We start from the raw sequence: 27227 nt of genomic DNA on the forward strand, positions 1-27227 counted from the left end.
TTATTCCCCTACTATTTAACCTGAAATTTCCCAGGGTTCTTCATTTCCCCAGCTGGGGCAGAGTTTGTGGCTGAACAAATCCCAGCTCTCTCCTGTGCATTTGGGGCTCGTTAATCCTCCCTGCCCTCGAGCAGCTCCAAAAATAGCTCTGAGCTCCCTCCTGGGGCAGCCTCAACAACAGGTGATGCCCTGGACTCCCCTGGAATTTCTCCTGCTGTTGTTCTGCCAGGAGCACCTGGGATGCAGCAGAGTTTGGGGTGGAGGTGGCAGGATGGGAGAGCAGGAGGGGTTTTCCCTTCCCACCTGTGCTGGTAAAATCCTGGCAAAATCCTCACAAAATCCTGGCAAAATCCTGAAAAAATTCTGGCAAAATCCTCACAAAATCCTGGCAAAATCCTGATATAATCCTGGCAAAATCCTGGCAAAATTAGGGCAAAATCCTGATAAAATTCTGGCAAAATCCTGATATGTCCCCAGACTGCAGGGATGATTTTTTAGTGGCACAGGGACCTGTGCAGGTTTTCAGGCTGTCCTGTGATAAAATTCCCAAATTCTCCTGGCAGTGCTGCCCACAGCTCCTGCCAGAGCAGTGTGAAACCCCAGGGTGCTGCTGCCTGGAGCATCTTTATGGATTAGAGCTCTCCATGATCTCCACTGGTTTTAATTGGGATGATTAATTGTCTCATCATTAATTCAGTTGGAAATGTGTCATTTTTATTCTTTCCTTGTTTGGGGACTGATTTTTCCCCTGCCAAGCTGTCACTGCCACCCTGCCCTGGGGCACAGCAGGGATGGGGAGCAGGAATTGAGGAGCTGATGTGAGATTTGGGTAAAAACCAGCCCAGGGGACAGCACAGTGCCACAAACTGGACTCCAGATTCCTCTGCTGCCATCCTGAGAGACCCTTGGGATGCTCAGCAGCTTCTTCATCTCCCTTCACCCTCCCTGGTTTGTGTTTTGGGCTTTCTGTCCTTTCTGGCACTGACCCCCAGCAGAACACTGCTTTGGACTTGAGGCCTTGGAGAAGCTTCCAAAATTTGGGTGATGGAGTTAAAATCATGGGTGTGTAGGTAGAATAGAAATCTGTTATTTCACATAGTGAAGAGTCTGGAATTTGGGGTTTAGATTATAGTAATGGGTATGGGACAAGATGGAACTTCTTGGGAGTTGTCTTTTTCTCCTTCTTGTTCCTTCTTCTTAGTTTCAGTTTTTGGTTGGATAAAAGTACCACAGTGCAGGTCACAGGTGTTTGGTCATTGGGTCAAATGTATAAACATATTATATATTATATATTTATTATATATTATATTATAATATGCTAGCTTTTAATTGGGTAGTTAGGTTTTAAAGGACCTTGTAACAAGCTAAATTCACCCAACATTTTCTCACTTTTACCTTGTTAGCCAGAAGTGCTGCAGCACTCACTGCACTATAGACAATAATTAATAAACTGAGTCCAAACACAAAAATCCATCTCTCGTGCATTCAATCCCAACTCTGAGTCAGAAGAAACAAGAAGTGAACCCCTAACAGCCACCAGCCAGGTGCAGCCCCTCCCTCTGGTGAAAAAGAAGAGTGGGAAGAGCAGGATTTTCCACAGTTTATTTGTCAGGATTTGTTCAGTGACAAGGACAGAGCCGTGTCCCTCCCTGCAGCTCTCCTGCCGTCCAGCCCAGGGATGTGATTTCCAGGCAGGACAGACATTCCCCATTCCCAACACGATCCCAGTACATCTCACTGGGAATACTGGACCTTGGCTGGGCACTTCTCCCTACCAGGGATTGCTCCCCAGGGGATCACAGAATCCCAGAATGGCTTGGGCTGGGAGGGACATTAATTAAAAATTAAATTATCCATTCGATCCCCACCCCAGCCATGGCAGGACACCTCCCACTGCCCCAGGCTGCTCCAGCCCCATCCAACCTGGCCTTGGACACTCCCAGGGATGGGGCAGCCACAGCTGCTCTAGAAATCCATTCCAGAGCCTCACTGCTCTCCCAGGGAAGGATTTCTTCCTGATATTTTGGGATATGAGCACTCAGTGCCAACACTGACCCATTTTGGCTCTGTTTGCCCCAGATGAGGGAGGGAGCAGCTGCTGGGCACTGGATGGGTTTGGATCCTGGCAGAGCCATTCTTGAGCAGCTCATCCTGTGCTGAGCCAGGCAAGGACAGGGAGGCTCTGGGAAGGGCAGCAATGGTCAAGTGGCAGGACAAGAGGAACAGCAGGTGCTGGAGGATAAATGGAATGAGATTTCCAGGGAGGAAACTCCCTGTGGAGCACAGAGCCACCTCCCAGGGGACAGGGAGCTTAAAACCAGCCCCAGCAGTGAATCAAAGCCATGGGAGCAGCCTGAAGGGTGGCAGGGGTGGGTTTGGGCAGCCCTGCAGGGCAGGTCCTGCTTTTGGGCTGGAATATGACTGGAGCAAGTTCAGCCCTTCCTCCCCCTGAACCTGCTCTTGCACATCAGGGATTGGGAGAACACAACTGCCACAACCCCATGAGTGTCCCCAACCTGCAAACAATCCCAAGGACACAGTTAGGGGCTGGAGCCAGCAGGAATCTTCTGAGGAACAGGTTTTTGTTGGGAAATATCCTCCAGACAAAGCTTTGGTGGGGTTCTTCAGAGGGAAGGGAGGAATCAGGCTCTGCCTGGGCAGCTGGGAGCTGTGCCAAGGGGTCTCAGGGTCTCCTGAGAGCTGGGGGAGAGCAGCAGGGCACCTGAGAGCCCCCAGGTGAGCAACCCTCGAAGAGAACCAGGGCAGGGGGGCACTGCTGAGCTCCTGCACTCTGCCCTGCCACCAAAGCTCTGCCCAGCTTGCTCCCACCCTGCAGGATCCACACTGCAGGGACAGCACTCTGCTCTCAGCTTCTCCCCTTCCATCTGCAATGGAAGGAGCTCAAACCCCAAATCTCATCCAGCTCACCCCTGCCATGGGTGGGGACACCCTCCAGAGCCCAGAGCTCCATCCAGGGCACTGCCAGGGCTGGCTCATCCCCTCCAGGTCCCACAGAACCACAGAATGGTTTGGTTGGAGGAACCCTGGAAGAACCCCCAGCCCAATCCCCCACTCCTTCACCAGGAGGGTGTTCCTGCTGTTTTGGGAGGTGTCCCTGTGTCCTCCCCCTGCTCAGTGCCCTCACACAGACCTTGGACTCTGTTTGTGGGTTAGGGGGGCTCCTTTAGCAGCTTCACTTCAAGCAGCGAGGAAATAAATAAATAAATAGGATTGCACTTGAGGGAAGGTTTTTTACAGCTGGGAGCCCGAGAGGGAAGGTGTGAGATGGGGCTCCCACAGTTCAGTACCAGCACACTCTGCCCAGCCCTGGGAGCAGCTCAGTGACCACAGGGCTGGGCCAAGTCCAAGGTGCACATTTTTGTTGGTTTTCAGCCAGTTTTTCCTGCTGCTTTCTGCCTGAGACCATAAGTCCCTCCATCTCTTCCTCCACTTAAGGAGTTTTGCACAGTCCAAAATCAGGAGCTCAGTGTGCTCCTTCCCACAGCTGCAGGGCAGGGATGGATGTTCTGTCGTGTTTTGAGCCTCAGGTGGGAAATCTTGGCTCCCAAGGGTGGCTGGTGCTGCTAAAATGTGAACAAGCATTGCCAGCTCCCAGCCCAGCCAATGCTGAGGGCCAGGCAGGACAGCTGCAGATTTTTTGGAGCAGAAGTGACCAAAGGCCCCATTCCTGCTCCTGGTGACAGCCAGGCCCCTGTGCTCTCTAGAGAAGAAGAGGTAGACAGAGAAGACACCAGAAGGAGAAACAAGCACAGAAGCATCAGAGGGATCTTCCATCTCCTCTCTCTTGGTCTTGGGTCCCACCTGGGTCCCCCCAGCTCTGCCATGGGCACCTGCTGGGCTCCTGACCCAGCCAGGCCCCTGTGCCTCTTCCAAACCAGCTGGACACCACTGGAGCCTTTTGGGAAGGGATTTCCAAGGGGGAAAAACCCTCAGCACCTTTTCTATGGGACATCCCCTCCTCCAGTTCCTGCAGCTTCTTTCCAAGGCTCTCAGAGCCTCTCCTGGTCCCTTGGTGTCCTTGCCCAGCTTCTCCTGGAGGTGCTGCTGGGTGGGTGATGGGTTTTTGGGATGAGGATTTGCCAAGGCAATCACTTCCCACAGCATCCCCAGCTCAGGGAAGCGAGGCTGTGCTCCCCCTCCAGCTCTGCACAGCCCTCAGAGCTCAGCCTGCTGAGGAACAGAGCTTGGGCCATTCAGCTCTCCACCATTCCTGGGCATCCAGGGATCTCTGTGGGGAAAAAAAAACAAAAACAAAAACAAAAACAAAACAAAACAAAACAAAACAAAAAACAAAACAAAACAAAACAAAACAAAACAAAACAAAACAAAAAACAAAACAAAACAAAACAAAACAAAACAAAACCACCAAAAAACAAAAAAAAAAAAAAAACAAACCAACCAAAAAAACAAACAAACAAAAAAACCAAAAAACACCAAAAAAACCCCAAACAAACAAACAAAAAACAAAAACAAAAAACCAACAAAAAACCCCAAAAATACAAAACAAAAAACACAGATGAAAAACAAAGAAAAAAACCCCAACCAACCAAACAAAAAAACAACCAAAAAACAAGCAAAAAAAACCCCCCAAAAAAACCAAAAAACACAGACAAAAACAAACAAACAAAAAAAAAACCAAACCAAACCAACCAACCAACCAAATAAAGAAAAAAACCAAAAAACCCAACCAAAGAACCAAACAAAAAACCAAACAAAACAAAAAACAAACAAAACAAAAAACAAACAAACAAAAAAAAAAAAAAAGAGAGAGAGAGAAAAGAATTAATTTAAAAAATAAATTTAAAAGCATTAATTTAGCACAGAGAGGTTGGGATAGAGGAGTGATGTGGATGCCAAAGCCAGGAGAGAGATTAAACCTCTTTCCTTGATTGTGGAGATATCAAATGAATGACAAGTCAGATGAAAAAATGGGAAATTAATTCAGAGATAGAGAAGGGAACAAGCACAGAATATGCCAGTTTTTGTTTTCTGGAAGTGATACTTTTTAATAAGGACATGTAAAAGATTATCATCTGTGCGTGTGGGAGAAGAAAACAGATTTACAGCCAAAATGGATCTGCAGAGAGAAAAAAAAAAAAACCCATATCTGTTCTTTGGGAACACAATGCCTCTCTCAGGAGAATTCTGGGTATCCAAACTGGAGTTGTATTCCCTGTGCAAATCAAGGATGAAGTTCCAATGTGACAGGGACGATTTGAACCACTGTCCCTTGCCAGCATCTCTTTATAAAGGTTATTTGCACTCCATCTGCCCTGCAAAGCGTGTTTGTCCCTCCTTCCCTCCTCCCTTTTCCCTCCCAGGGAAGAATTTCTTCCCAATATCACCTCAACCTCCTGTCTCTCCATTTGAAGCCATTCCCCCTTGTCCTGTCCCTACAATTCCTGAGGAAAATGGGAAATCTTGCAGGTGATGAGCCCTTCAGAACATCCCTGTGTGAAACAATCCCAGCTCTGCAATCCCAGCAGTTTCCAGGAGTTTTTCCAGGGTGGACAATCCACCCAGAACGATGGGCTGGGTGATGGCAGCTGTGGCTTTGTGCTCTGTGGGATGCTGAGCACCCTGGAGTTTTTCCAGAACAAATCTGGAGACTCAGAGTGAAGCTCCTCTGTCCTTTTTTTATCCTGCAGCTCATCCTGGGCAACCCAAGCCACTCTGAGCCATGAAAAAAGTCACTTTTGAACAATGAGGTGCCTCCAGCAGAGGGGTGTAAATCCCCCTGTGTGTCCAGTGGTATTTATGGGGCGAGGCTGGCACACCCTGAGGTGACCTGTGGGCTCTCCAGCTTCCCTAAAAGCAGCCAGCAGAATTCCAGGCACTCCTTTGCAAAGTCTCTTCAGAGCTGTTTGGGAAGCCCTACAGCTTCAAGAGGAAATATCCACTTCATATCCATAATTATTAATATTAATACTCAAGAGGGAATAGCCACAAACTGCTTAAACCCACAGCCTGGAGCCACAGCAGAGAGGGGCCAGCACCTCTGTGACATTCTTTCATTTCCAATCCTTTTAAAAAAAAGTGGGAAAACCTAGAGAAACAAGTGAGTAAGGATTAATACCCTGATTGTTGCCTTCAACAACTTTTTGGGTCCTCCTGGAGGAGAGAAGTGCAGCCAAAGCAGCATTCCCACCCCTGGCACCTCTTCCAGGGGTTCCTGCAGGTGCTGGGAGCAGCTGGGATCTGCAGTCCCTCCATGGAAACCTGCCTGGGCCCTGCTCTCCATCATCATCATCATCCCAACACAAGCCAAAGGCTGGGATTCATCCCTGGGGAATAGTGTTAGGCAGTGGGAATAATCACTTTACACAGGATTTAGAATTTTTGTCATTAATGACCTGGAGGTCTCAAACTGTGCTGAAGCTACAACTCCTTTCCATGAGAATTCCAGCAAAACCCACATTACTGCTCTGCACCCCAGAGCAAAGCCTGCCTTGCTGCTCAGTCCCTGAGCCCAAACTCCTCTGGAGTAAACCAGCAAACCAAGGAACCAAATCCCCCTGGCAATTCCCCCACATCATCCTGGATTTATCCCAGGACAGGATTTAGCCCTCCCTGATTTATTCCCCTGTAAAACTGAGGTGCAGGGTGTGCAGCTTGATGGAAGACAGGGCTGCCCAAACAGAGGCATGATCCCAGGAATCTTTATTTATGGGCTGGGAGTGTGAGGGAGGAGGGCTGGGGATGGCAGCTGGGATAAACAGCACAGCCCTTCTCCCAAACATCTGCCTCGTAAAAGCACAAAATCAGATGTTGTCCTGGAACGCTGCTGGCTGCTCCCAGTGACACCAGAGCACAGCCCTCCTGACCCCTCCCAACATCTCCTCTGCCCTGGGAGCTGCACTCCTCAAGGTTCACAAGGCAAAGCTTAATCTTCAAAACAGGAGCTGGCTGAGGAAACCTGCAGGCTCTGCTGCCTGCTGACCTGTGGGGATCGTGGGTTCAGCAGGATGGATCGGCCACAGATCACAAACCCCACAAAGCTCAGCCTTGTCAGCAACTCCCCAGCTGGAATCCACTCCTCTGCATTCCCTTCTTTTGGTTCAGGACAGTCCTGGGAGAGGTGGAAGCCTGATGAGGATGTTTTTGGTCATTAGTCCTAAATAAATCAAGGAGAGTCCTTCCACAGGGTGAAGAGCTGATCAAAAAATCAAAATTCCCTTTCCAGTCAATGGGGATGGATTTCTGCACACAGAGTCACTGCATGGCTCCCGTGGGACATTTCCCAAGGGGTCAAGGAGAGGGTGAGGAGGAAAAAAAATATTCCCTGTGGGTTGTTTTAGTGCTTTGCACTAAGTGGTTTTGCAAATCAGCAGGAACAGCAGAGACAGCACACAGGGAATGGCTTGAAGGGAGTAGTTAGATGGGATATTGGGAAGGAATTATTCCCTGTGAGGGTGGTGATGCCCTGGCACAGGGTGCCCCTGGACCCCTGGAAGTGTCCCAGGCCAGGTTGGATGGGGTTTGGAGCAGCCTGGGACAGTGGAAGGTGTCCCTGCCCCTGGCAGGGGTGGAATGAGATGATTTTTAAGGTCCCTTCCAGCCCAGACCGTTGTGGGACTCTGTGATTCCATAAATTTTACATTTTCTCTGCTCCATTTGAACCTGTACCCCGTGGGAATCTCTGTGTCTCTGCAAGGCAGCTGAGCAGCTCCTCCCCAGCAATCCAAGGATTTGGGGTGGAATGAGGGCAGAGCAAGACAGAATTTCCTGCCCCAGCCCTCCAGGCACCAGGGACTCTGCCAGCCTTGCCCTGCACGCTCTGCACTCAGCAGGGCTCCCACAGCCCAGCCCAGCCTCTCCCCCCTCTCCTTTCCTGCTCTCCTTGGAAACTCCTGCTATTCTCTCCTGTTTCTGCAACCTGTCATCCCCCATTTGCCAACAGTTCCTCCCAGAACATTTAAACAGCATCTGCTCCCAGTGCAAGGTGTGAGAGGAATCCCGGGGCACAGCAACAGGAGAGGAACCATCAGGTGCTTCTGCACAGCTCAAGGGGAAAGAAAAAACTGTGAAAACCTGATAGAAGCCAAGGTGTGACATAAAACACAGCCCAGAGTGTCCCAGACCCAGATTTAGTCTGGTTTATGATCACTTTACCTAGGAAAGGAAAAATTCCATCTCATCCCTTCCAGTTTACTGTGCCAAGCCTGGGCTCTTGAGCCAGCAGCCAGTGGCACAAACCAAACTGGGACACAAATTCCCAGTTAGTTCTGACACAAATTCCCAGTTCTGAGCACATGTCCAGCTTCCCCACGAGCCAAATTAACTCCACAAATCCACGTGCTGGCTGTGGTGTCAAACTTCTCAGAAGATCCAAGTGCTCTGTGCCCTTAACCCCCACCTGAAGAATCACTCAAACCTGAGTGAAGATCCCCAGCTCCTGCACTGGTGCAGCTCCATTCCTAACCCCCAAATTTGGATTTTCATCTCCTCTGCTAAGAAATGATGTTCCCATGAAACGATGGGTTTGAAGAACTTCTTTTTTTTCCAGGCAGAGGATCATCCAGAGAGCAGCCAGGATGGGAACAGCTGCAAGGCAACAGGTTTTTAAAAGCTCTGTTATCCCATTTCCCTCTCCTTCCCTTGTCCCAGCTTTTCTGAGTTTTTTTTTTTTTTTTTTTCTTTTGTTCAGTTTTGGGGAAGTGGAAGGATGCTGTTTGCTTTGGGTTTTGTGGGTTTTATAATCATTGAACAGATTGAATGTTGCTCCCAACAGAGGGAGCAGGACAGAATAATGAGGCTGGAAGGGCCATAAAATCATCCAGCTCCACCCCTGCCGTAGCAGGGACACATTCCATTATCCCAGGTGCCCCAAGCCCCTCCAGCCTGGCTGGACACTGCCAGGGATGGGACAGCCCTCCCAGGGAAGGATTTAATCCCAAAATCCCATCTAACCCAATGCAGGCAATTCTTTCCCCTTGATTCGTGGCACTGTAATTTCCTTTTCTTGGTGTGATGCCAGCAGAGTGTAGATTTGTCCCTAAATTGGCTTACACCCAATTTCCTCTGCAGATATTCCAACTAACACAGGCTTAAACCCAAGCCAAACAAGTTAACAATGGGCAGAGCAACCTTCTCCCTGCAGGAACAACAGATTCCCTGCTCAGCTGCCTTTGGGCTCCTCACACAGAGCTGGGATGGAATTCTGAATTCTCCATCAGCCTTTGGATTCCACACAAGGGAAGATCTGAGATGGAATTCTGAATTTTCTCCTCCATCTGCCTTGAATCCACACAAAGAAAGATCTGGGATGGAATTTTGAATTCTCCATCAGCCTCTGGATTCCACACAAAGGAAGATCTGAGATGGAATTTTGAATTTTCTCTTCCATCTGCCTTTGGGCTCCTCACAAAGGAAGATCTGAGATAGAATTTTGAATTTTTTCCTCCATTGTCTTGACTCCACACAAAGAAAGATCTGGGATGGAATTCTGAATTCTCCCAACTCAAGGGAAGATCTGAGATGGAATTTTGAATGTTCTCCTCCACCTGCCTTTGGGCTCCTCACAAAGATCTGGGATGGAGTTCTGAATTCTCCACCTGCCTTTGGACTCTACAAAAAGATCTAGATGGAATTCTGAATTCTCTCCTCCATCTGCCTTTGATCTCCACACAAAGGAAGATCTGAGGTGGAAATTTGAATTCTCCATCAGCCTTGACTCCACACAGAAATCTGGGATGGAATTTTGAATTCTCTCCTCCATTAACCTTGACTCCACACAAGGATTTGGGATGGAATTTCAAATTCTCTTCTCCATCAGCCTTGACTCCACACAAGGATTTGGGATGGAATTTCAAATTCTCTCCTCCATCAGCCTTGACTCCACACAAAGATCTGACAGAAATGGGATTATCAGCAGGTGCCTGTGAGTGCTGGAGGGGATCCACACCATAAACATCCCACATTTGAAGAAAGGAGCATTTGTGGACATTTGGATTCCAGCAGTGAAAATCCCTCCCCAGGCTTGGGTCATTGCTTGTGGAATTCAGCTCTGAGCTCTGATTTCCTCTGGCTTCTCCAAGGATTTCTTGGAAAACTTGTAAATGGAATTAGGGTGGTCAGTTTGATTGTTTTATGTAAAATATCTCAGTGTCAGGGGGAATGCAGAAGGAATTTTATTTTTAGAAGTCCAACAGTGCCTGGTAAGTGAGTGCTCAGCCAGGGGTTTGCTCCCTACCACAAAAACCAGGGATTTCCTCCCCATCTGCTCATGCTGCTGTCTCCCACCTGAGGACAAGACAAAAATCTCCTTTTGAAAGCAATGAGCAGCATGTTGTGCCCTCAGGAATTCTCAGCCCAGAGTGGAGCATCCATCAGCTCTCCTTCCATCCCCTCCTCACAGAAAGAACCTCATGGATGAAAACTGAGCCCTTTTCTCACTTCCCACAGAGGAAACCCCACAGCAAACACATTGATTTCAGCCTGCAGCAGTGCAAGTGGCAATTCCTGCCCTCCTGGTTGAATCACTGGGTTTTGGAGGATGCTGCTCCTGAGGAACCTTATGGATCTTCCATTCCATTAAATCAGACATAGATCACTGGTGTCAGAATCCAGATCAGAAATGCAGAGTTACACAGGGCAGGGAGAGGGCCAGAGCCCCAGCTGGCCCCTTGTGCAGCACATCCCCACCAACTCTTCCCAAAGCCACTCCTGAGCTCGAATCTCATTCCCAAAATCACCTCCAGCAATCTCTCACTCAGCAGCAGCTGCTACCCACGAGAGCAAACCCTGATTTTTATTTTTTTTTTTTTGTCCCTGATCCTTCTCACCCATCAAAGGGTGGAGCACAGGAGCTGTGCCAAGCCTGGCAAACACTGCCAGGGCTCTGCAGGGCCAAACCTGTGTGGGAAAAGCTGCAGCACAGCCGGGTCCACAGCAGGCTCAGGATCCCTGCAGGGTGTGATGCTGTCACAGCAGAGCCCTGCAGAGCTTCTGCAGCTCAGACAGCACCAGGCAGGGCCAGCACCCCAGGGTGGAGCTGGCAGCACACCTGGGCAAACACAACCCGTTTGCCCAGCTCCCAGTGGTGACAGCTCAGCCCACGGGGCTCTGCTGCTCTGCTCCCTGCTCTGAGCCAATGCTGGCACCTGCCAGGGAGATGGAAAAAGATTTCCCTGCGGGGTGGAGCTCAGCTTGTTGGTGATCTCATGGTGTCATGGTGAGCTGCTGCCCCGATGGATGCAGGTCGGGGCTGCCTTCTCCACCTGTCAGGAAATCCACAAACACCTGAGGTTTGTGTCCAAAAAGGAGGCAGAAGAGGTCCTTTTGCTTTATTCCAATAAAGGGAGAGGCCATGGGGCATTCCCCTGGGATCTCTCAGATTTTTGGAGGACACAGCCTCCTTTTTATCCCAATTTCCCTCTCTCTTTCCCCATTGCTGAGGTACTTGAGAGGCACAGACTTCCCAAGCACCTGATACCTGAGATTCCTCTCTGATGTACAACCCTCCCTTTTCATTTTTAGTTCTTGTAGAATTCATGTGGTTTTTTCCCCATTTCTTCTTTAATTTTCCAATATCCAATTTCATTTATCAGCAAACCTACAGTTTGCTTGTAAAGGCAAAAATCTGTTTCCATTTATCAATCAATGGAATCCATCCCATTGTTTCTTTTATTTCTCAGTGCTGGTTTTATCCACCAGCAGACCCACAGCTTGTTTGTAAAATCAAATATGACATTCCTCTCACAGCTTTGCCAGGGCAAATCCCAGTTTTGCACCACAACAACGAGCCCAGCCTGTCCTGACTCCAGAGATGGGCTGGGAACGAGACAGACACTCCTTGCAGAAGGAAAAGTCAGGAATGTGCAGAGATGGCAGGGGCTGGATGCTAAGGGGACACAAAGTTTTCATTCTGGTCACTAATTTGCTGTAATTTCCCTCCTGTTTAGGAAGGTTGAGAAGCCCAGCTGTGACCTAAACCTCATTTGAAAATGGGTGGTCCCCAGACTTGTGCAGGAGTGAGAGGAGCATTCAAGGAACTGAATGATATGGAAGATCTCCAGGTGTATTTTAGCCCTCTGAGGGTCTGATACTGAAGATTTCCAGGTGTATTTTATTTTATATCAGCTTCATAGTTATGACAGCCCTGAAACCTGAAGGACCCCAGCTTTTTACAGAGCTGGGGGACACTGTCCAGCTGGCCCTGTGATTCCAGGGCTCACTGCAAAGGCAGGAGCACAGAGCAGGGCTCAGGGTCCCAATAAAATCCTGTGCTGTGCAATGACAGAGTGGTGTCTGTGCACAGAAACCCCCAAGAGGGGTGTGGGAATTACAGCTGAGCTTTCCATAAAGGACTGGAAGCCAAAGTTTCACAAATTCCATGTAAGGAAGATGAAAGGAGGAGCGGGTGGGATTTATCCACCTCCATTATCCTCACCTCCAAAACCAGTCCAGCAACTCTTTAATCCCTCAGCAGCTCATCTCGAAATTGTCTCTGTTATTAACAACAAAGTGCTCGTTATTCCCATCCCCATCCTTTGAAGGAGCCGTGGATGAGGAGAGGATTCTGAGGAGAGAAGCAGGGAGGGGCAGGAGACACAAATTTGGGAGGTGATGTCCCTAAGGCTTGTCCCAGGGGACACCCCTTCCTTCTGCAAAGACACTGAAAAACTCCCAGGAAGGATCAACCACCCCAGCGTCTGCACCAGAGCAGAGAAACCCTTCTGAAACCCTCAAGTTTTTATTATTAATGGTAAAAAAAAAAAGGAATTGGAGCTCCTGGCTAAACCCAGAGGGGATTTCCTCGTGCGAATCGGACCTGGCTGGGCTGTTCCTATAATTAGCATTTGGACAGAAATTGCCATTATCAGCCTGAGACTCCCCGGGCCCCATTTGCATGGATGGGATCCTCTCACTTCTCGAGAAATGAATTCACCCCGGGGTGAATCACACCGGGGAAAGGAAAAAAAAAATCACTGCAAACACAGCTTGTGTCATCAGCGGCTGGAGGGAGGGAATTTATCAGGTACTTAAGGTTAATGGAACAAGCTTGCAGGGATGCAGTCGCTTTTAGGATAGGATTACTCAAGATTAAAAATAAATAAATAAATAAATAGATAAATAAATAAATAAATAAATGGCAGGTGGCAGTGGCAGGTCCTGGCAGGGGCAGATCCTGGAAGGTGGCAGGTTCTGGAAGGTGGCAGATCCTGGCAGGTGACAGTGGCAGGTCCTGGCAGGAGGCAGATCCTGGCAGGAGGCAGTGGCAGGTCCTGGCAGGAGGCAGTGGCAGGTCCTGGCAGGTGGCAGGGGCAGATCCTGGCAGGAGGCAGTGGCAGGTCCTGGCAGGTGGCAGTGGCAGGTCCTGGCAGGAGGCAGGGGCAGGTGGCACCAGGCTGGGCTGTGAGTCACCAGGGCACACACTGGTTTCTAATCTGGGCCTGCTGTTTGTCACCACGGGGCAGGGTGACACCTCCACGCTGCATTTCTCTCTCCCTGCCCCTCCTCCAGCCCTGGGACTGGGACTGAGCTCTTGAGGAATCCCACACCCAGCTGCAGGAACATTTTGGCCTTTCCAAGTCCCGTGTGTGGCAGTGCCAGCACAACCTCTGCCCAGGCCCTGCACACCCAGAGCTGCAGACACTGTGTCCATGCTCCAAGGGCTCCTTGCACAGCAGGACAGCTGGACCCTGATTTACATCCCTAACACAGCCACAGTCTGCCCAGGGTGTGAGAATCTGTTGGATTTGTCTTTACAAACAAGCTGTGGGTCTGCTGGTGGATAAAACCAGCACTGAGAAATAAAAGAAACAATGGGATGGATTCCACTGATTGATGAATGGAAAAAGAGATTTGCCTTTACTAACAAACTGCAGGTTTGCTGATAAATGGAATTGGATATTGGAAGATGAAAGAAGCAATGGGGAAAAACCTTGAATTCTATAAGAATTAAAAATGAAAAGGGAGGGTTGTACATCAGAGGGGAATCTCAGGTATCAGGTGTTTGGGAAGTCTGTGCCTCTCAAGTACCTCAGCAATGGGGAAAGAGAGAGGGAAATTGGGATAAAAAGGAGTCTGAGTCCTCCAAAAATCTGAGAGACCCCAGGGGAATGGCCCATGGCCTCTCCCTTTATTGGAATAAAGCAAAAGGACTCTTCTGCCTCCTTTTTGGACACAAACCTCTGGTGTTTGTGGATTAATTTCCCTGACACGTGGGTTGCCACCTTCCCATGGGAAGTCTGGAATTCCCTGGGGCACAGAGAGCTGTGGGTCCCTCCACTCATCCTCTGGGGCTGCCCATGGGTCACAGGATGGGCTGAGGTCCCCTCACAGTGGCAGTGCCAGTGGTGCTCCTGTTCCCAGGGGCCACAGCCCCTGCAAAAACTGCAGAAAACAAAACCTGCAGGATGGACACGCCAGCAGAGGTGACAACGCTGGCCTGTCCCTTCCAAACAAAGCACAGCTCCTGGCTGGCGCTGTGGACACATCAGGGTGACAAATAAAGAGCAAATGAAGACCAGCAAAACTCTTGAGAGTAACACTGACACCAAAACCCAGCAGCATCCCAGGGACCCAACCCCTTCCCACAGCCCTTCCACTGGGGAAAACACATTTCCCCTACAACTGGGGTAACCCCATTTTCCCTTCCACTGGGGAAAACACATTTCCCCTACAACTGGGGTAACCCCATTTTCCCTTCCACTGGGGAAAACACATTTCCCCTACAACTGGGAAAACCCCATTTCCCCTACAACTGGGAAAAACACATTTCCCCTAGAACTGGGGTAACCCCATTTCCCCTACAACTAGGAAAAACACATTTTCCCTACAACTGGGAAAATATCATTTCCCCTTTCACTGGGCAAACCCCATTTCCCCTACAACTGGGTAAACACCATTTCCCCTTCCATTGGGCAAACCCCATTTCCCCTACAACTCTTCAGGCTGGCAAAGTGGCCCAAGGCTGAGCTGGATTCTCCGAGAGCTCCTTCCCAAGCTCAGTGGTTCCCATTCCCAGCTCCTTGTCACCCGGGCCATGCCCTGCAGGGACAGCACGGCTGTCCTGGTCTGTCTCCCTACCTGTCACACACTCACTCCAAAGGCATCCCCAGCCCCAGAATGACAGGAACTCCTGCCCCACGCCCTCCCAGCCGTGCCTTGGCAGCGGCAGAGCAGCTCCCAGGAAGAAGCAATGCTTTTCATCCCAGAGGCAAACATCATCTTCACAAAGCTCCAGGAGCAGACAGGGAATGGGAAATGTGGGAGGGCAGAGGAACCAGCCAGGCTGCCTGCACTGAAACACAGATCCTGCACAAAAATACAGATCTTACACTGAGATGCAGAGCCTGCACTGAAATGCAGATCCTGCACTGAAACACAGATCCTGCACAAAAATACAGATCCTGCACTGGAACACAGATCCTGCACAAAAATACAGATCCAGCACAGGAACACAGATCCTGCACTGGAACACAGATCCTGCACTGGAACAGATCCTGCACTGGAACAGATCCTGCACAGGAACACAAATCCTGCACTGGAACACAGATCCTGCAGTGAAATGCAGATTTTGTACTGAAACAGAGATCCTGCACTGGAACACAGATCCTGCACTGAAACACAGATTTTGTACTGAAACAGAGATCTTGCACAAAAATACAGATCCTGCACAGAATTGCAGTTCCTGCACCGAAACACAGATCCTGCAGTGAAATGTTTCCCACACGGGAGGGGCTGGAGCCGCCTGTCCCTGTCCCTGTCCCGTCCTGTCCCTGCCAGGCTGTGTCACCACCTCCCGTGTGGCACCAGGGAGGTGCCACTGTCCCTTCCAGGCTGGCAGAGGTCAGCAGGAGGGGCTGCAGGGGAACAGCCTGTCCATCTCCCCTGCTCCCAGGCTGTCCAGGCAGGGCTGCTGACTCTCCTGGAGCACTTTCCCTGCTATAAATAGGAGCCCTGAGGATCCCCTTTTAAGAAGGAGCTTTCTCTGCAGCAGGGAGCCCTGGAGGGACAGGGAAGCACAGAGTCAGCTCGAAATGAGCTGTGCAAATCATTCCAAAGCTGAGGAATGGCCTCCTGTGAGTCACAAACCTCTCTGTGCTCGTGCTTTCCCTTCTCCCTGCCCTCTGCTGCTCCCCTTTGCCTCGTGCTGTGCCAAAGGGATTTTTTTTGTCTGTAAAGCTGCTGGTGCATCTCTGAACTCCTCATGAGGCTGGTTTGGCTCTCTGAAGGAGGTCACGAGCCTGTGTGGCTCAGGGCAGAGGCTCAGAGCAGGATTTGGGCTCTGCTGGGGCCCCAGCACCAGGCCAGGCTCACTCAGGTTTATCTCAGCATCGCTCCCCTGCACAGGGCTGGCCACACTTTTCCCTCAAAAACCACCAGCAGCAACAACTTCTGCTTCTCATGAGGCAGGGCTGAGCTGGCAGAGGGCTGGGGCAGAGGGGTGGCAGCCTGATCCCAGCTTTTCCCAAGCAGGAGGGGGAGGAAACTCTGAGCAGGGAGAGCAGATTCCCCAGTGCACTGCCCCAGCTCCCCCAGTGACATTCTGGGGCTGCCACCAGCTCTGCTGCGTGCAGACACACTTCCTCTCACCACCAGCTATCAGAAAATACACACACAGACATTTGATTGCAAGGCCAGACAGCAAGAAACTTATTTAGGTCTCCAGTTTTTCTCAGAAAAAGATGCCACACATTTCCACTCACGTGCCCAACACAACAGGGTGGGACTCTACTTTGGGATCCTGTAACCCCAGGGATATTTTGCACTATTTTGCTTCTGAATTCTTCCTGGAGGCTGCCTCACAGTCTGCTGTCCCATGGGACCTCCATCCAGCTGAGGAGGTCACGTCCTGACAGGCACCATCTAATCTGATTCCTGTGTGGCTTTGGGGGTGATAAGAAATGGTTTCAGCTGCGTGGGTCTTGCTTCAGCTGCAAAATATCAAGATGAAGCTGTTCCCACCCAGGGATGAACAAGCATTTCCTTCAGCCAGGGACAAAAAAAAAAAAAAAGATTAAGGAGAGGTTTTTCACACTCACATACACTTAAGAGGAAAAAATATTTACATGAGGGAAAAAGGACTTGGCAGGGCCTCCCCAGAGGCCATTTGCTGTTTATGCATTTCTCAGGCCTGGGCTAAGGCTGCAGAGCCTGGAGCTCCCTGAGCCACGGGATTGTTTCTGGGGCTGGGAGATGCCCTTGCTTGGCCTCTGTGCCTGTGGAATTGTGTCCCTCAGGCTCTGCCAGTGGCCACTGTGACCCTGAGGCCTCTCTTTGGCATCCTGCAGGCTCAGGGCCAGGAGGGGCTGCTGGGATCCTCAGGGAAATAAGAACTGGTCTGAGCACCTCCTAAGAACAACCACCTTTCCTTTCCAGGTGAAATATTCCCAGTTAGGGATGTCCTGCTCTAACAGGAATAGGGAAGGTGAGTGGCTGCTGCTGAATTTCTGATGCTGAATTTCTGATTTTTGCTTCCTGCAGTCAGCAATACCTGGAGCTCTCTATCCCTTGAAAGCACAAAATTATTATAATTCAGGCCTCTGATGTGGTTTGGAAGTGCCTGGTGCCATCTCTCCCTGTCCCAGCTACACAACAATTCCCTGCTGCTGTTTCTGGGAGGGAGAAGCCCCAGAATGTGCTGGGCACTGTGTCCTCTGCTGCCAAGTGGCACAAGGACACAAAATCCCTGTCACTGCAGCAGCTGGGCTGGCATCCTGCTCTGCATCACTGTCCTTTCCTCAGCCCCACCTGAAGCAAGAGGGACAGCAGGTGACAGGGGACAGCCAGGAATTCCAAAGAAACAGCCCCACGAGCTTTTCCAGCCTGGAAAGTGTGTCCCAAAGCCCAGAGCTGGGGATGCTGCAGCTCCCTGCCAGCCCCAGGGGATGCAGCAGAGGATCAAACCCTCCCACTGGTGCCTGGGCTTTCAGCTTTTATAGTTTTCAAAATCTCTGCTGCTTGGTGTGTAACTCTGAAACTTCACGTTAAGTTCTCTTCATAGAAATAAATTCTCTTCTTCAAACCCCCCTCTGATCCTGATGGGAGAGGGGAAAACCAGAGAGTGCTGAGCACCCAAAACCCACTGCCAGGGCTCAAGGCACTCATAAATTAAAGAAATTTTTGTCCAAACTGTGTTTCCTCCCTGCTCCTTGAGGTGTTTTTGTAATGAGCCCTGAAGGATTCACTGGGAAAAAGTTGGGGAAATATAGAAGAAATGGCTTTAAGCAAGGACACTTTACTAGAGCATAAATACCATAAATCCTCTTTATTTAAACACGTCAGTCAATAGGACCTGCAATAAATACTCTGAATTTTGAACATACAGATCTTCATCTCTGTACTTATCTGGCACAGCAAACCCTTTGCATTTCCTTGTTTGTGTACAGCTATATATAGATAATGGATATATACACACACACACATATCTATAGATGCACTTGTGCAAAAATGATCTCATCAAGGACAGGAAACAAGTGAATATTTCCCAATCCACCCTCCCTGGCACTGGCAACATTGCACAGAAACTCAGCTGGATGCTCCTGCCATAAAGGAAATGGGAAAATTGAAATTACATACATGGAGAAGCAGCAAATCCACTTTTTTTTTTTTTTTCCCCATGATGGAGAAAGTTTAAAAAAATCTCAGTGCCCCCTTAAATAGATTAAATTAGATTAAATCGATTCAGCACCTTTACACATAGCAATTCCAGATCCAGGGGGATGGGGGCTGTGTCCTGCTCTACAACACTCCAGGAGGGAGAATCTCCTTCCAAGCTGTGGAAATTCCAGTTTCCAGCTCTGTCTGGAGCCAGGCTGTGTCCCTAAACCCCAGCAGAGCTGAGTGGGATTTGTTTGTGCCAGGCAAACACGTGGGGATGACAGGACAGGTTGTTTGCTGTGGGAGCTGCACCTCCCAGTGCTGGTGGGATATTCCTGCCCCCTCTGGAATATGACAAAAAGCACCTCCAGGCTGCTGTGGCAGCAGCTGGTGCCCCCCAGAAATGTGCTGGTGAGGGTGCAGCATCCTCAGGGCTCTGAGCTCATGGCAAAATGCTCTCTCTGCCCCCAGCAAGGAGATCAGTGCTCGTGTTTGCTGCCAGGAGAGCTCCAATAAAAGTGTAACAAGGGGGAGAAATGCTGGGGCTGCTGGGTTGGAGTCTGAAGAGAGCCAGGCTGTGACACTGGAAGAGATTTTTGCTCAGGGAGGAGATGCCAAGGTGGCCACGGAGCAGAAACGGAGCAAAGTGTGAGAGCAGAGCAGAGATCTCAGGGAGCCTGGGGGGGCTCTGCCTGGGCTGGGAACAGCTCTCCACGAGAGCCTGTGCTGCCCTGAAGCTGCAGAACCGCCCTGGGTGTGCTCCCAGGGCAGAGCTACCCAAGAGTGGGGTCAGCCAAGGGGCTGCTGGGGAAGGGAACACGGGGCACATGGGGAGAACATGGGGGAACACTGGAAGAACACTGAGACAAGAGCAGCAGAACCTTGCCCAAATCCCCCCTCCATCCCCACAGCCCAGGGACACCTCCAGGCACTGCCTGCCCATCCCAGCTCAGCTCCCCTGCTGCTTTTAGGGAGGCATTTGACAGAGAGCAGGGAAGGGAACAGGCCAGGCCGCCCTCCCTGCTGCCAGGGGAAGGAACGTGCTCATAAAGCCATCTCCTTGGGAAATGGATTCATCACCCAGGGAAAATAAACACCAGGCTGGCAAAGGGAGGGACACAGCTCTTGCCTCAGCCTGTGGGTTTGAGGCTCCTGGCAGCAGGAGATGGAATTAGAGGGGCAGGAGCAGCCTGTGCCCGTGTGCTGGATGAGCCAGCAGGGGAGAAAACAAGGCTGGCAGCACAGAGAGTTTTGTCTGGAATTCAGGGGAAAAAAAGGAGAGTCTAGGACCTTTGGAAAAGGGGCAGGAAATTCGGGACAACGAGGATGCCAGGAGATGCAAGTTAGAGGGACCAAAGCCCAGCTGGAATTTAATCTGGCTGCTGCCAGAAAAGGCAATTTAAAATGCTCCTGGAAATACATCAGCAGGAGAAGGACAGCTGAGGAGAATCTCCATCCTTCACTGGGGAAACACAAGGGATGAGGGAGAGGCTGAGGTGCTCAAAGCCTTCTTGGTGTCAGCCTTTAACAGTGAGACCAGTTGTCCCCCAGAGCTGGAAAACAGGGACCTGATTCCTGTGACAGGATGACACTCCATGGATGGGGAAAAGGCTGTGGATGACGGACTTTCATTCAGCTTTGACACTGCTTCCCATTATTCTCCTGGAGAAATTGAATTCCTTTAACTTGGATGGGTCCATTCTTCACTGGGATAAATCTGACTTGGGTTAAAAGCCCAGAGAGTGGGAATGGAATAAATCCAGCTGGTGGTTGGTCACCAGTGGTGTCCCCAGGGCTCAGTTTTGGGGCCAGTCTTGTTTAATATCTTTATCAATGATCTGGACGAGGGGATGGAACACATCCTCATTAAGTTCATCAATGACAGTAAATTGGAGGGGAGTGTTGGCTTGCTGCAGGTAGCACAGCCCTGCAGAGGGACCAGAGGGAATGATGAAGTGGAGGCTGCCTGGCAGTGCCCTGCTGGGGTGGCACAAACACAGCCCTTGCAGCAAATAAACCCTGAACTCAGCTCTGCAAAGCCCAGCAGAGGGGCTGTGAGGGGGCAGAGCTCACACACCCTGCTCACACATCCCCTCCTCCCCACACTCCTAATCCCTGGCAGTTCTCAAACATTTGGGGGCATTTAGGAACTGAAATCTCTGCCTTCACCTGAACCCCGGGGTGGGCTCCAGTTCCACAGGTAAGGCTGGGGAGGCACAGCCCTGATCCCCCAGAACAGTGCAAGGTAAACCTGGGGCAATGCTGGACTGCAGGAATTGCTGAACAATTTGGGATAGGAGGCACTTTGGGAACAGCCAGTCCTAATGGGGCACTCGAGTGGGGAATCTGCACCCAGCCCCTTTTCCCTCTGTGCACTCCACATCTCCCTGTGCCACAGCAAGCACATTTCCAGCCCAGAAAAGCTGAGACACAGCCCTGGCTGCCCAGCCAGCCAAAGCTGCCCAGGAATGCTCCCAGGAGGTGAGGGACTGGCAGAACCAGCAGCTTTCTGTTCTGGGGTGAAGCAAAGACAGCCCAGATGTGGAAATTGCAGCTGCCCAAACCCCAGGCAGGAGCCACAGCGAGGGCTGTGACAAAACCCAAGCTGTGTTTGTGACGTTCACTCCACCAAGACTTTAAAAACAAAAACAATCTGGATAAAGCAGTGAATGTAGGGGCAAGCTCCAGTGACCAACAGCTGGGGTTGTGTCCCCTCTGTGTGCCCTCCGTGTCCCCTCTGTGTCCCCACCACTGTGGCAGTGGCACGAGGTACAAGCCAGCAGCACAGCATTTGCTTTAGCCTGCTCTGTTTGCAGGAAGAATTTAATATTTGTCACTGATTTCCCTCGAATGAAGTCATCACTGTGTGTTTTATCAGTTGTGTTTAACCTAAGCCAGTGTAAAATCCTAAAATCCAATTTAAACAGCGACTCCTGACTTCAATGCTCCATTTTTTATTGTGTCTATAAAAATTTTTAATATTAAATATTTTAACAGGACAAAGCTTTTAAGCTTTTTTTTTTTTTTTTTTTTTTTTTTTTTTTTTTTTTTTTTTTTCCCCAATATGGAAAGGTTTGGCCTTGGTGGTGCCACAATATTTTTTCCTCCACTATTTAATTCCAGCTGCCCTCAGAACTGCATGGTTTATATTTCACCAGTTTTACTCCTGTTGCCTTAGAGGAAAGATCAGTTCTTCAACACTGCAAGCCTGAGGTTTCCTAACAGTGCTGAGGTCATTTGTCCAGTGCAAAGAGCCCAAAATTCTCTGTCCCTTCCACATGCTTTGAAGCTGGAGTGGTTCTGCAAATAATCACTGGCCCATCTCAGCTTTGGCTACCCACAGCCACAATATTTGAAGTGAGAAGAGGAAGCCAAAAAAAAGAGAGCAATCATTTGGACAACAAATCCTGCTCCACTGAAATGCAAATAATTAATCATAGTGAAAACACAAACCACAACAGAGATGTGGAGTGGGAATTCTCTGTGCCAGAGGGTCCTGCCTCAAACTGGTGAGAACTGGAGCTGCTGGGCTGGTGTGACCCCCATCACTGCAGGACACCCTGTCCCTCTGTGCCACAGCCCTGGCAGGGCAGGACAGCAGGGACTGCCAGGAGTCAAAGTGCAGGAGGTGGAAACACGGAGATATCGATCTCTGCAATCGGGAGTTAATTCTCATTTCCCATGAACGCTGTTTAATAACCACAGCCTGCACTGAGTGAATTGTGTCTGCAGCTGCAGAGTGAGAATCTGCATGGAGTGAGAATCTGCATGGAGTGAGTACCTACAGAGAGTATCTACACAGAGTACCTACATAGAGTATCTACACAGAGTATCTACATAGAGTGAGTATCTACATAGAGTGAGTACCTACAGAGAGTATCTACATAGAGTACCTACATAGAGTAACTACATATAGTACCTACATAGAGTGAGTACCTACATAGAGTGAGAATCTACAGAGTATCTACACAGAGTGAGTATCTACATAGAGTATCTACACAGAGTACCTACATACAGTATCTACAAAGTGAGTACCTACATAGAGTATCCATAGAGTATCTACATAGAGTGAGAATCTACATAGAGTATCCACAGAGTATCTACATAGAGTGAGTATCTACATAGAGTGAGTACCTACAGAGAGTATCTACATAGAGTATATACACAAAGTGAGTACCTACAGAGAGTGAGAATCTACATAGAGTACCTACATAGAGTGAGTACCTACAGAGTGAGTATCTACATAGAGTATCTACACAGAGTGAGTATCTACATAGAGTATATACACAAAGTGAGTACCTACATAGAGTGAGAATCTACATAGAGTATCTACAGAGTACCTACATACAGTATCTACATGGAGTGAGTACCTACATAGAGTATCCATAGAGTATCTACACAAAGTGAGTACCTACATAGAGTAAGAATCTACAGAAAGTATCTACATAGAGTACCTACAAAGAGTATATACATAAAGTATCTACACAGAGTATCTAAACAGAGTGAGTACCTACACTGAGTGTGTTACTACACTAAGCTCCTAGAAAGAGTGTGTTTCCTACACCGAGTGTGCTCCTACTCTCAGTGTGCTCCTACACCCAGTGTGTTCCTACACCCAGTGTGTTCCTGCACCCAGTGTGCTCCTACACCGAGTGTGTTCCTGCACCCAGTGTGCTCCTACACCCAGTGTGCTCCTACACCCAGTGTGTTCCTGCACCCAGTGTGCTCCTACACCCAGTGTGTTCCTACACCGAGTGTGTTCCTGCACCCAGTGTGCTCCTACACCCAGTGTGCTCCTACACCGAGTGTGTTCCTGCACCCAGTGTGCTCCTACACCCAGTGTGCTCCTACACCCAGTGTGTTCCTACACCGAGTGTGCTCCTACACCCAGTGTGCTCCTACACCCAGTGTGCTCCTACACCGAGTGTGTTCCTGCACCCAGTGTGCTCCTACACCCAGTGTGTTCCTACACCGAGTGTGTTCCTACACCCAGTGTGCTCCTACTCCCAGTGTGCTCCTACATCCAGTGTGTTCCTACACCCAGTGTGTTCCTACACCGAGTGTGTTCCTGCACCCAGTGTGTTCCTACACCGAGTGTGTTCCTACACCGAGTGTGCTCCTACACCCAGTGTGCTCCTGCACCAAGTGTGCTCCTGCACCGAGCGTGTTCCTGCACCCAGTGTGTTCCTACACCCAGTGTGCTCCTACACCCAGTGTGTTCCTACACCCAGTGTGCTCCTACACCCAGTGTGCTCCTACACCCAGTGTGTTCCTGCACCCAGTGTGTTCCTGCACCGAGCGTGTTCCCAACCCCGCACCCCCCACTCCTCTCCCCTCTCTGCTGGAAGCAAACAGCTCCTGGCTGCAGCCCCGCTCTGCCCGGCATTAACTCCTGTTAATGTTTATCCGCGCTGCTGCCCCGCGGCCGCTCACGCCGCAAAGTGTCACCGTGTCACCGTGCCGCCACACCGCACACTCCCAGCACCCGGGGCCCTGCTGGCAGCCCGGCAGGTGAGGGCACAGGCTGGGGCAGGGCTCGCAGCCACATCCCCGGGCTGCAGAGGGGACACGAGCAGCGGGTCAGTGACAGCTTAGAGGAGCAGAGGGCTCTTAGAGCTGCTCTCCCCCACTGCGCCCTTACCAAGCAGGATCGGGACCACTTTGAGAAAGAAAAAAGAGCAGCAGGAGTTCCCAGAGCTCTGGGGTTTACCCCGAGGGTGCGACAGCTCGAGGAGTTTGTCCCCACACTCGCAGCAGCAATGACACCCTCCCATCCCAATGACACCCTGCCCATCCGGGGGGATTCCCCTCCAGCCCTGGCGGCACCAGCGAGTCCTGAGAGCAGCCAAGGCCACACGGGCACTGCCAGGGGACAGTGTCGGAAACCAAAAACCCCGCTCCGCCCCCATCGCAGCTCCGGCTCCTCCGGGACGCTGCCCCAAACCCCTCTGCATCGGGACTCAGCCTCGGGCTGGTCACTCGCCGCCCACCCAGGTCCCCCGGGCACCCAGCGACCCCCACACCCCCAAACTGACCACAGAATGACCCGGCAACGCCACCGACACCTCCGAAACGCGGGGCGAGCGCGTGGAAATGCGGGGGCTCCGCACGCCCGAGCATCCCCCGAGCATCCCTGAGCATCCCCCGAGCATCCCCGGGACACCACGGCCCCTGGAGCACCGAGAGGTCCCGGGAGCAGCTTTTCCTGCACCTTTCCCGAGTATTCCTGAAAGAACCCCGCATTTGCACACCCTCCCAGGCGCGGGTCCAGCGTGTCGCACCGGGGTGCGCCCCCAGACCAAATCGCTGCTCCCCTCCAGCCGGGGACCGTCCTGTCCTGCCCTGTCTGTCCCGCAGCCCACCCAGCCCGGGGACCCCTGGCAGAGCTGGCACACGGCACGAAACCCCCTCCACACCCACCCCAGTGACCTGCAGCCGTCCCGCGGTCCGAGCGGCGCTTCCAAGGTGCCACGGAAAATCCAAACCCTCCTCCCCTCTCAGCTCGCTGTCATCTGAGCCCTGCAGTTAAACAAACCGAGCGCTTTACGAGCTCTTGGTTGGGCTGCGATTGTCACCCGACTTCCCAGCGCCACATTCCTGAGTCCCACAGTCACAGCCTCGCGTTCTAGGCGAACGCTCCCTTTATTTATATTTTTTTTCCCCCTACAAAAAGTCTTGTAGCACTTGGCAAAACAAAACCCCACAGAGCGTTCTCGGTTTTTTGGGCGGTGATCGAGCTGTCCCAGAGCCGGCAGCCCCGAGCCTGCCCTGCCTGCATCCCTTCCCCGCCGCTTTGTCGCAGATCAAATTCAGGATTTTTTTGCCATCTCCGCAAAGTGCCCCGAGCTGGACAATCCTGCCACAACCGCCCCAAGTGCCCTCCTGGCCTGGAGGGCTCCCCCAGGGTTGTGAGAAGGGTGCAAGGGGGGTCCAGCCCCGCTCCCCGCGCCCAGCAAGGTCATGAGCTGGTTCAGTCCCAGCTCAGCTCAGTCCTGGCCACGCTCAGAAAGTCCCTCCGGGCTCGCTCGTTCTGCACAGCCCCGCATCCCCCGCCCCGCTAAGGGACCCCCGGGTGTCTCCCCAACCCAGGGGGGCTGCCCGGCCAGGGACCAGCCCCGCTCTGCACAGTTTAATTCCTGCGGCTATTAGGTTTTAGGCACTCCCTAAAAAATCGTCACTGCTGCTATTAAAAGAAGTTGATTTTCCTTGGAAAGGCTCCTCTGTGCCACCCCCCTGAGCCACGCCAGAGCCCCCATCACCCTCCCCACCAGGCACAGTACCTTTGCCGTGCAAAAAGTCCTCGGGGCGAGGGAAGGAGCCCTCCTCGCAGAGCAGCTCGCAGCTTTTATCCGGGGCCAGGGGGTAGCCGTTCTCCTCCTCGTTGTAGTCGCTCCTGCCGTTGCTGTTGGAGTAGCCATTGGCGTACATCTTCAGCGCGGACCTGCGCAGGCACAGCAGCTCCTGGAAGGCGAACCTGAAGTCGGGGCTCCGGCAGTAGATCAGGGGGTTGAAGGCAGAGTTGACGTAGCCCAGCCAGTTCAGGAGGATGTACACGTACTTGGGAATGATGTTGTCCTGGATGACGTGCACGATGTTGACGATGAAGAAGGGCAGCCAGCACAGCGTGAAGGTGCCCATGATGATGCCCAGCGTTTTGAGGGCTTTGTGCTCCTTCAAGAAGAACTTGGAGGAGCGGCGGTGCCCGGCTCCCCCTTTCTGCTCCTGCTCCTTGTTCTGCGTGTGAAACCTCCCCTCGCTCCTGTCTATCTTCTGCAGCTGCTTCTTGGCCACCTGGAAGACCCTGGCGTACACGAACACCATGACGACGAGGGGCAGGTAGAAGGAGATGATGGAGGAGGCGATGGCGTAGGCTTGGTTGGTGAAGAAGTCGCAGCACATCTCGTCCTCGTAGCAGCGGATGGCGTCCTCGTGGTCCGCCCGGTACCAGTGCATCTGGATGGGCAGGAAGGAGGTGAGCCCCGACACCACCCACACCACCAGGATCACCACGCGCGCCTTGCCCTTGGTCAGCAGGCTCTGGTACTTGAAGGGCGAGGTGATGGCGAAGTACCGGTCCACGGCGATCACGCACAGGGTCTCGATGCTGGCCGTGACGCACAGCACGTCCACGGAGGTCCAGAACTCGCACCAGAAGTTCCCGAACTTCCACATCTCCATAATGATGTGGCAGGCGCCGAAGGGCACCACGGCCAGCCCCATGACCAGGTCGGCGCAGGCCAGCGAGGTGATGAAGTAGTTGGTGACGGTCTGCAGGCGCTGGAAGCGGGCGATGGCCGTGATCACCAGCACGTTGCCGAAGACGATGGCCAGCACGATCAGCGACATCAGGATGCCCATGCCCACCACCCACACGTCCCGCGACACCGTGGGGTCGGCGGCGCTCTGGTTGGCGCTGGCGTTGCCACCGGGCAGCTCCGTCCCCGCCGTGGCCATGGCCCGGCGGCAGCCCCGGGGCGGCGGGGGGAGCTCGGCTCTGCTCAGGGCTCGGCAGCGGCGCTCCGGGAGCCGCTCATGCGGGACAGGTGCGGGACAGGTACGGGACAGGCGCGGGGCCGCTCCTCCGGGGCACCGGGCAGCGCTGCGCTCCCGTCCCGTCCCGTCCCAGCCGTGTCCCAGCCCGTTAGGCGCCGCGGAGC

At 51.6% G+C, this 27227-nt stretch overlaps 1 protein-coding gene across 2 annotated transcripts; it reads right to left on the reverse strand.

Annotated features, from left to right (window-relative positions):
* Positions 1 to 1586: 1586 nt before the first annotated feature.
* ADRB2 (adrenoceptor beta 2) lies at positions 1587 to 27227 on the reverse strand. Of its 2 annotated transcripts, none has more exons than XM_056502645.1 (2): positions 25851 to 27226; positions 1587 to 4249 (listed from the first exon to the last, which is right to left on the reverse strand). In XM_056502645.1, the coding sequence occupies exons 1-2, from the start codon at positions 27022 to 27024 to the stop codon at positions 4215 to 4217; spliced, it is 1209 nt and encodes a 402-aa protein (XP_056358620.1). In that variant the 5' UTR covers positions 27025 to 27226; the 3' UTR covers positions 1587 to 4214. The 2 variants fall into 2 exon arrangements, with proteins under 2 accessions (XP_056358620.1, XP_056358619.1); XM_056502644.1 differs by lacking the exon at positions 1587 to 4249 and adding an exon at positions 4829 to 8565 and having other exon boundaries at positions 25851 to 27227.

The sequence above is a fragment of the Oenanthe melanoleuca genome, chromosome 13, assembly GCF_029582105.1.
Source record: "Oenanthe melanoleuca isolate GR-GAL-2019-014 chromosome 13, OMel1.0, whole genome shotgun sequence".
Taxonomy (NCBI): Eukaryota; Metazoa; Chordata; class Aves; order Passeriformes; family Muscicapidae; genus Oenanthe; species Oenanthe melanoleuca.